This window comes from Lipotes vexillifer, unplaced genomic scaffold (genome assembly GCF_000442215.2).
Source record: "Lipotes vexillifer unplaced genomic scaffold, Lipotes_vexillifer_v1.1 scaffold76, whole genome shotgun sequence".
Lineage (NCBI taxonomy): Eukaryota > Metazoa > Chordata > Mammalia > Artiodactyla > Lipotidae > Lipotes > Lipotes vexillifer.
The window spans coordinates 1,448,202-1,458,920 of NW_006773751.1; the positions used below are offsets into that span (position 1 = coordinate 1,448,202).

The following is a 10,719-nucleotide window of genomic DNA, read 5'->3' on the forward strand; positions in this document are numbered from 1 at the left end:
TGTTCCACCCATTCAAACTTCAACCAACATTTTCTGAACCGTGCTATATCCCAGGCAATGTTTTAGGTGCTGGAGATACAATGGTGAACAGGAGAGACAAAAGCCAAGGCATTAAGGAATTTATATTCCAATGGGAAAGCAGATAATATGAAACAAAATATGTCACAAGTGCTCCAAAGAAAACTGATGTAGGCTAAAGGGATAGAACAGGCTATTTTAGGGTAGGCTGATCAGGGAAGGCCTTACTAAGGAGGTGGCATTTGAGTAGAGACTACATGAAGTGAGGGAGTAAGCTATGTAGACATCTTGGGGAAGGGCCTTTTAGGCAATTGAAAGGGCTCATAGATGGGAATGAGCTTGGTGTGTTCAAGGAACAGTAACAAAACAAATGTGGATGGAAACAGTGAAACCAAGTGAAACTGAGTGTGGGAAGGATGACAGAATATGAAGTTAGAAAGGGCCAAAGGGACGAGATCTTGCACACCATAGTCGGAACTTTCAATTTTATTTTAAGAGAAGCCATTTAATGAATTTTGAAGAGGAGAGTGACGTGATCTAACTTGCATCAAAAAGACACTGCTGACTACAGAGAGGCAAGATTGGCTGTATGGAGACAAATTCAGGAGGCTGCTGCAGTGTACTAAGAAAGAAATGGTTGCTAGACAAGGCACTGGTGGAGGTGGTCAGATTCAGAGCATGTTTTGAAGACAGAGCAACAGGATTTGCTGATGGACTGGAGATGAGGTATGAGGGAAAAGAGGCTAAAGGTTTCTGGCCTGAGAAACTGATGAGAGGTGATGCTATATGGAAGATAAAGCATATTTAGTGATAAAATAAATTTGTCCACATAAGTTTAAGATGCCTATTAGACATCTAAGTATCCAATTAGATATCATTCAGAGGAAACAGTATATAATTTGGGAGTTATTAGCATATAGATGATATTTATAGCCATAGGCTTCAATAAGATTGCCTAGCAAGGAAATGAATGTAGACAGAGAAAGATCTGAGGACTGAACCCAGTGGTACCTCCTAACATTTAGATGCCAAAAGAAAAGAAGAGCTAGAAAGGAGTCTGGGAAAAAACTGCCAGCAAAGTTTAATAAGAAAACCAGCAGAGTGTGGTTTCCCAGCAAAATGAACTGAAGAGTTTCAAGAAGGAATGATCCACAATGTCAAAATGCTGCTGAGAGGTAAGTCAAATTCTGTTGGGAGGTTTAGTAAGATTATGCCTCCCTTGTTGCTACATCATTTCTTGATGTTGGGAATGTACTTGTTTCTAGCAATTCCTCCTACCTCTTTATAATTTTTAACTGCTATAGAATAGAATATTATATAATTAATTTTCTTAAAATTATATGCAAAGTAATTGTAAACAGGTTCTGGAAAGGATGTGAGAGAGTCTCCAAAAAGCAAAGTAAATGACCTTAGTGCATAAATTTTGTAAAATCTTATTTACTCTCATCTGTGATCAAGGGAGCTGAGGTTATTGATAACTAAATGCTGAAAATGATGGAGAATAAGGAGTCACAATCTAGCAATGTTTAAAGGGATAATTATATCCAAAGGGGAAAACAAACCAAAATAACCAACACCCACCCTCCCATCATTTATAAAAACAAAAAACTTAGCCCTGACAGATTTCTCTTTCAGTAGCTTTGGTAGTTTGCTAGTAACTTTGGTAGAGGGACAGAATATGACATAAGCAGATTAGTAATAATTTAATTAAAAATTTAAACTACTCACCGGCAAGCACAAGGGTAATATTCAGTACAATGAATATTCCACAAAATAGGCCAACTCTAAAAGTAGTCCATGCTGGTGCAGGCTGTGGACAGAAAAACAGCATTTTGAGTAAAGGGCAAAATATTGAATACATTTAGTATACAGTGTAATAAATTAGCACCATAAGCCTCAAAGTTCTACCATGAACATATTTTATGATCTGAATTTTTGTAAATCTGGACCAGGGAATCATCCTTCATTATCCAATAATACTAGAATTGAGTTGCCCGTTTATTCTAATTATTTTATAGAAATCTGTGTCACTAAATAAAGAGAATTAGAATCTCAGGCATCAAATTATATACATACTGAGTTTTCTTATAAGAGAGATTTAAGTGCAATTTCACTTTTACAGTGTGTACATATTTAAATTTTTAAGTCAGTATTACTCAATTTGAGTTCACATATTTGGTACTATATAATTAGAGACAATGATAAAAATAAGAATACTCATTTTCTGAGTACTTACAGTATTATATTGGAGTACCTTAAAGTGAATTTTTAAACATACACTCATGTCAGAATCTCCAGGATGGGGGCTTTCCTGGTGGCACAGTGTTAAGAATCCGCCTGCCAATGCAGGGGACACCAGTTTGAGCCCTGGTCTTGGAAGAATCCACATGCCATGGAGCAACTAAGCCTGTGCGCCACAACTACTGAGCCTGTGCTCTAGAGCCCTCACACCACAACTATTGAAGCCCACAGCCCCTAGGGCCTTCATGCCACAACTACTGAGCCCACATGCTGAAACTACTGAAGCCCACACGCCTAGAGCCCATGCTCCGCAACAAGAGAAGCCATCACAATAAGCCCACACACCACAATGAAGAGTAGCCCCCGACTGCCCCAACTGGAGAAAGCCCACACGCAGCAACAAAGACCCAACGCACCCAAAAAAAAAAAAAAAAAAAAATCTCCAGGATGTGTACACGCAAAAATTATTTTTCTCTATTATAAATGTAATTTTAAATTTAGAAAATAATAAAAAGAAATCTACTGCTTTCCAAAATAAATAAAAGAAAGTGCCTGATACTTTAAACATAAATAGATGAGAAATATGGAGAGATGATCTTATCTTTTTAAATATTTGCTATGAATGTTATAAAAGAAATTGTTAGAGGTGATGTTACATTTAAGATTCTTCAAATGTTTTCTAAAAACCTTTAAATGAAAAAAAACACTGAGACTTCCTCTGACTTACTTATTATTCATCAGTAATAGATAACTGTATATTAGTTTAGGACTGAAAGCATTCAGAAGGAAGATGGTCATTTGTCTTTTTCAAAAAAAATTTTTTAATTGTGTAATTTATCATATTTACAAAAGGATGTGTGTGTGTGTGTGTATACACACACATATACATATAAATAATGTATTTGGACTATTAGAGACAATAATAAAAGGTACCTAAACCTATCACCCATCTTTAGAAGAGCACATTTCCATTTCTTTGAAATCCTTATCCCTTCCAGTTCCAAAATCCTTCCCTCCTCACCAGAGATAACCATTTCAATGTTTTCTTTAGCTCTATCCCTTCTACATGCAGTTCTAAAAACTTAATTTTTCAAAATTAATTTCCTTATTTTTAACAGCTTTATTGAAATATAATTGACATACAATGAACTGCACATATTTAAAGTATAAAACTTGTGTCTTTCCTCTCTGGATGCTTTTAAGATTTTTCTTTAATTTTCAAGCAGTGTGACTATAATATGCCTGTGTTTTTTTTGTTTTGTTTTTGTTTTTTTTTTGCGGTACGCGGGCCTCTCACTGTTGTGGCCTCTTCCGTTGTGGAGCACAGGCTCCGGACGCGCAGGCTCAGCAGGCATGGCTCAAGGGCCCAGCTGCTCCGCGGCATGTGGGATCTTCCCAGACCGGGGCACGAACCTGTGTCCCCTGCATTGGCAGGCGGACTCTCAACCACTGTGCCACCAGGGAAGCCCCATGTGTGTTTTTTTTTAACTGTTTTTCTGACTAAATTGACATATAATAAACTGTACATATTTAAGGTGTACAAAATCTGATATTTTGACATATGTAAACACCTATGAAACTATCACCATAACCAAGGCAATGAACATTGTCTATCATCCCGAAGAGTTTCCTTTTGCCCTAATGTAATTCTTTTCCTCTTACTACATCCCATCCCACCTCCAGGCAGCGGCAAACCTGCTTTCTGCCACTGTATGTTAGTTGGCATTTTCCAGAGTCTTAGGTAAACAAAACTATAATGTATATATTCTTTTTTGGTCTGGCTTATTTCTTCAGAATAATTATTTTGAGATGCATCATGTTGTTCCATATATCAAGGTTTATTCTTTTTATTGCTGAGTAGTACTCCATTGCATGGATATACCACATTGTTTACCTATTCATCTACTGACAGACATTTGGGTTGTTACCAGTTCTAGGCTATTATGAATAAAGCTGCTATGAACGTTTGTTTTTATATGAACATATGCTTCATTTGTCTTGGGTAAATAACAAGGAGTGTAATGGCTAGATCTCACTGCAGGGGAAGGTTTAACTTTTTAAGAAACGGCCAAATTATTTTCCAGTGTGGTTACATCATTTTATACTCCACCAGCAGCATATGCGGTATCAGAGTTCTTGGTCCTCCAAGATTTAGTATGTCAATCTTTTTAATTTCAGTCATCCTGATAGGTGTGTGTTACCCCATTGTGGTTTTAATTTGCATTTCCCTACTAATGATACTAAGCATCTATTCACATGTTTATCTGCCACCCAGACATCTTTGATTAAGATCTTCTGCCCATTTTTAAGTTGGGTTGTTTGTTTTCTTATTATTGAGTACTAGAGTTCTTTATATGTTCTGGGTACAAGTCTTTTATCAGATATATTTTTAAAACATTTTCTCCTAGTCTGTTGCTTTTCATTCTCTTAACGTTGTCTTTTGAAGAGCAGGAGTTTTTAATCTTGGTGAAGTGCTTTTGGTGTCATTTCTAAAAAATCTTTGCATAACCCAAAGTCACCAGGACTTTCTCCTATATTTTCTTCAAAGATTTGTAGTTTTAGGTTTTCATTTAGGTCAATGGTACATGTAAAATTAATTTCTATACATGGTATGAAGAATGTATGGAAGTTGTGGGTTTGCTTTTTTTTTGGCATGTGAAAGCCAACTGATCCAGCCCCACTTGTTGAAAAGATTATCCTTTCTCCAGTGAACTGCCTTTGAATATTTATTGAAAATTAATTGTTCATATATTTATTGGTCTATTTTTGGATTCTCTATTCTGTTCCATTAATCTATTTGCCTATCCCGACACTAATAACACACTGTCTTGATTACTGTAGCTTTAATAAGATTGATACCACATAGTGTTAATCCTTCAACTTAGTTGTTCCAAAGTTGTTCTGGCTATTCTTGGACCTTTGTACTTTCATATAAATTTAAAAATTTGCTTAATAATTATTTTTTAAAAGCCCTGTTGAGATTCTGAGTTAGTTTATGTTGTATCTACGAATCCATTTAGGAAGAAATGATATTTTAAAAATACTGGGTTTTCTAACTTCTCTCATGTACCTGTCTTCTTTAATTTCTCTCAATAATGTTTTATAGTTTTCAATGTAAAAGTATTACACATCTTTTGTCAGATTTAACCCTAAATATCTATGTATTGATCTTGTATTCTGCAACTTTGCTAATAACTCACTAATTAGCTCTAGTAGCTATTCTATAGAGTCACTGCATTTTCTAAATAGGTCATCATGTCATCGGCAAAAAAAAAACAAATGAAACAAACCCCACCAGTTTTACTTCTTTCTTTCTAATCTAAATGCCTTTTATTTCTTTTTCTTACCTTGCTACACTGGCCATAATCTCCAGTACAATGCTGAGTAGAAGTGGTAAGAGTGAATACACTTTTTTGTCCCTAGTTAGGGAGAAAGCATTCAGTGTTTCATCATTAAGTATGATATTAGTTTTAGGTTTTTCATAAATACCTTTTATTGGGATGAGGAAGATCTTTCTGTTATTCATTTCCATTCCATTCTGGTCACAGAACATAATTTCTATGATTTAAATCCTTTTAAATTTACTGAGATTTAGTTTATGACACAGAAGATATCACTTAAATGTCTTTTGGTGTAACTACTATGTAGATATCATTTAATAAATGCTGTTTTAGTCACAACTATTGCATTTTAGAGGAAAGTATGTAGTAGCCCAGACTGTCTGAAGCCCTCCCACTCCCATATCATCAGATAAATATCTCATCTGAATCATTTGGTCTGACGAAGATAGCATGTCAATAAGAATAAACAAGAGAAGTAGTACAGGATAAGAAGAGAAAGGTGGGAAGACATTACAATTTATTATGAAGTGAGATCTGGCAGCTAATTTTTTAAAGTGAAAACAGCAATAGTAATAAACACTTATAAACTTTGGCTGAAACCTTTTTTAAAGTAGTGAAACTAGTATATTTTATCAGCTAACAGATCATGTTGATTATTAAATAGCTAAAACGAACCAACCAAACAACTGGAAACAAATACGAACCTGAGCAGCTCCCAAAGGGGGAACACGTAAACGCTTCATAGCTTTTTGTCTGTCACCATCTTCAAGTTCATTGGTCACTACAGCCTAAGAGACACATTGTTAACTTTTGACACAGGTTATACTGAACTTGAGTATTGCATAAATAATTCTGAACCATTTATACATATGGTATTCTGATAACCCCCTGGTGAACATATACTGAATAAAGCAAAAGAAATAATCATGAGTAAGAATATATGTATTTAAAGCAAGCAACTAATAACAAAAGGAGAATAAAAATGAGGAGTTATTTCATTAAAAATAAGACATTAATGTTACTGAAGATATATGGTATATAAGTGAGATTTCCGTACCTCAGTTTCAGAGATGAGCTGGTTGATTTTCTTGCATGTATAAAACGGGGCTACTTCTACATGAGCCACTCGCCAATCTGCTCCACGAGATGTTTCCAGGATCTTGTCATGCTTTTTAAGGATTTTTCGGAACCCTGTAAAATTCAGATTCTACAGAAAGAAATGAGAAACACTACTATAATTTCCACCACCATGAGAGAAGATGAAAAATAATAAGCCCTTTGTGTTGACTGAGTTGACTGAAGATTGAGTACCGAGGGAAATGGCAATGCTTTCATAAAAGCATGTACTATAAAAAGATAAGACTCTAATTTCTTATTTCATTTATTCATTTCAAGGTAGTATGCTATCAGTAATACAAAGAAACTCTGGATTATGAACCCTATTATTTCTGTTTCATGTAAATTAATGGAAGTCTTAAACTCAAAACATTTTTATTTCCATTTTCCTATGTACAACTGTTTTCAAAATAGTTAATTTATATTATTTTGCTTCTCTGATCAAAAGCATATATTCAGAAAATCCTCTGGATTTATCATGAACTGAATACATTTATTAGTTCTTTGCTTTTTGCAGGCCTGGTATAGCTATGTATTTCCCCCTGCTATGCAAGCATGTATGAACAAGCACAGAAAATGGATAATCATCTATTTTTCTTAACTTTTATTTTGCTTCCATCCATTCTGTTTGGGGATGGGTGTGCAAAGAGTCAGTGGAAAAGAAGTGATCATACTTACAAGGTTTTGCTGATAACGAGTAGGAGCTTGTACTTTTCCTCCATTTCTACAATATCAAAATACTATACTTTTCTATATTCTCAAATCCTGTTGTTCTTTAATCAACAGACAAAAAAGCAAGAAACTGTGGATTTGCAAGGTTCTTTAAATCAGAGGTCTCCCAAATTTGCTGATCATATATCACCATCAGTAAAAAAAAAAATTGAGCAGTCACGCCAAATTAGGTTTTGCTTGCTCGCCTGTTTGTTAATATTTTTTTTCACACTTTAATGGGTCATCTTAAACTCTCCTTGGGTGTATACACCATGATTTGGAGACTGCTTTCAATTCATTTTCCTTTCTCATCATTTTCAAAATAAATGTATTCTTACAGGATAGACAGTCTCAAAGGATAAAGAACAGATCAGAACTTTTATAATTAACAATTATTTTCAAGAAGCTGTTTATAATGACCCAAAACAAAAACTTATGGCAAAGTTAATAAAGTAAAATTTAACAAGGGTATTTCCCTGTAATGCATAAGCATAACTAATAAAATATGAAATGTTAGTATTTTATATCACTATAAGCAAGAAGAAACACATTTTTGTTTCTTTTTAAAGATAAATTATAAAGCTATTTCAAAGGAAATTTGAAATTTCAAAGGAAAGGAATTTCCCATCATATATATCTTATATAATTACTTTCCTATCCTTCTAAAGTTATTTTCTGAGTTCTTCTTTGAATGTTAAAATATTAAATCACCAAAAAAGACAGCAGAATTATGAAAGAGAAAGATGGAAATAAGTACATGCATTAAACTTAGATTACTACAGATATGGCACTATAATTACCTTTTTTTTTTTTTTTGGCGGTACGCAGGCCTCTCACTGTTGTGGCCTCTCCCGTTGCGGAGCACAGGCTCCGGATGCGCAAGGTGAGCAGCCATGGCTCACAGGAGCAGCCATGGCTCACAGGCCCAGCCGCTCCGCGGCATGTTGGATCTTCCCGGGCTGGGGCACGAACCCGTGTCCCCTGCATCGGCAGGTGGACTCTCAACCACTGTGCCACCACGGAAGCCCTATAATTACTTTTTATTTTAAAATTCCAATATTTACCCATGGTAATACTTGTATTATATAACCTCTAGCTTTTATATAGTGTATGATCCTGTGATGATCTTAACCGGATTAGAAGTAATAATCAAAAGAATAAAATGGAAAAATAATAGCACATAAGGTCTCTTTAAAGATTAGGAAGATGCTTTTGCCTATTTAAATGTTTATTATTTAATGAATAATCTGTTTTTCAATATATTCTTATAGATTTAACTATGTGAACAAATCCATAAAGAATTACAAATGAATAAATGCCAAGCATTTCCATAATTTAGCATACATGGTAATTCAACTTTTTAGGCTGGGTTTTAAAATTTCTTTTCTTTCCCAAGTTTTGTTTTTGTTTTTGTTTTAAATACAGTCATATTGCAGCCTGTGGATAATAAAACTGAAAGGGTTCTCAGTGGAAAGTTGAAAAGTCAGTATCTTTTACACTATTAGTGTTAGTTGCAGGAAAGTTAACTATACAGCTGCTTTCATGGAAATTTTGCTGTGGTGGAATATAAAAGTTCTTACATAGCCAGCAGTGGTTGGGTAGACATATATTATTACTTATTTCCACTCATTACTTAGAGATGCCTCTAAAAATAGGAAGCAAACTATTACTCTTTGAGTCAAGGGCTACTCCTGAATACTGTACAAAAAGGTTTTGGAAAACTGATTTTCAAAAACAGAAGTCTTGTTAACATTATTTTACCATCTCTGATAACCTGGTTTTTAGCCAATTAAGAACCTTTGAAATCCCAATAAGAACAGATAGAATAATGACATGCTAAGAATCTCCCTTTTTGGATTGACCCATTAGTATAGCTCAAGGAAATTCCATTTATTTTAATTTCTCAATCATTTAAAGGTTCTATCCTCCACAGTAAGAACTGAAGTACCTGATAGTTCTGCAGCAGGATAAGACTGAGGTAGAACTCGCTGAAGGCCAGTTTAAGGTCTTTTAGATTCCTATGTTGGACACGTTCCTCATGGGACAGGTGGAAGACTGGCTTTCTGCGTTGTCGCAGTGTAGTAACACCAGTGCTTTCTTTCTGTGCATCCAGTGATGACTGAAGTTCATTCTGAAGTGTAGCAAACCTGCGCTGAGCCTCTGCGAGCTTTTCTATAAGAAGTAAAACAGAACTGTCAAATCAAGATAAAAAAGCTGGTAAAAGTTCTCACTGACGTCTGAATTTTTACTGATTAGTCTGTTTCCCTAAAATTTCTAGGGAAAAAAATGCTACATTTAATATTTAGAACTAGATAGGAAAAATATGTTTCAGTGTAATACCCTCCTTTCATTCTACCCCACACTTCCTCCCAGCAAAACCTCAAGTGTACCCTTTCTTTTGACAGATGAAGATTGAAGACACAGAATTTAAAAGCCGTGAAGAGTGAGAATACAAAATGGTACAGCCGCACTGTAATTTGGAAAACAGTCTGGCAGTTCTTAAAAAGTTAAACATAGAGTTACCTTAAAGATCCAGCAATTCCACTCCTAGGTATATAACCAAGAAAACTGAAAATATACATGCACACAAAAACTTGTACACATACACAACCTGGGACTCATAATAGTCAAAAAAGTGGAAACAAACCCAATGTCCATTAACTGATGAATGGATGAGCAAAATATGGTATATATGTACAATGGAATATTGTTCATCCATAAAAAAAGAATCAAGTATTGATACATGCTAAAACATGGATGAATATTGAAGATATAATGCTCTAAGTGAAAGACGCCAGACATAACATGCCACAAAATTGTGTGATTCCATTTATATGAAATGTCTAGAACAGACAAGTCCACAGAGACAGAAAGCAGATGAGTGGTTGGCAGGGCCTGGGGGGAGGGAGGAATGGGGAGTGACTGCTAATGGGTACAGGGTCTTTTTGGGGTGATGAATGTTCTGGAATTAGATAGTGGTGATGGTTGTACAACCTTGTTAGTATTTATGCTTTGAATCTCCTCAGGAATAGCTCATTCCCTTTTAAGGGCTCACATAAGTAAGCCAGGCTTACCTGGAATAATCTCACTTTCTTAAAGTTAACTAATTTGAGACCTTAATTATACCTGCAAAATCCTTTATAGCAGCACCTAGGTTAGTGTTTGATTGAATAACTGAGAGAAAGTATGTGTATATCAGGGGGAAGGGATTTTGGAGGGCACCTTAGAATTATGCCTACCACATACTTTGAACTGATGCAAATTTCTCACTCCAAATGCCATTTGGTTCAGC

The 10,719-nt window shown here is 35.1% G+C and overlaps 1 protein-coding gene across 2 annotated transcripts in view; it reads right to left on the reverse strand.

The window, feature by feature from the left end:
- The window catches only part of XPR1 (xenotropic and polytropic retrovirus receptor 1), a 212,522-nt gene that overhangs the window by 57,682 nt on the left and 144,121 nt on the right, over positions 1-10,719 (reverse strand). For both annotated transcript variants that reach the window (XM_007448514.1, XM_007448513.1), the window contains exons 4-7: positions 9,376-9,599; positions 6,658-6,807; positions 6,305-6,388; positions 1,747-1,828 (exon numbers count right to left, since the gene is read on the reverse strand). In XM_007448514.1, coding sequence (XP_007448576.1) covers positions 1,747-1,828; positions 6,305-6,388; positions 6,658-6,807; positions 9,376-9,599 — 540 coding nt within the window. The remainder of the gene's footprint in view (positions 1-1,746; positions 1,829-6,304; positions 6,389-6,657; positions 6,808-9,375; positions 9,600-10,719) is intronic.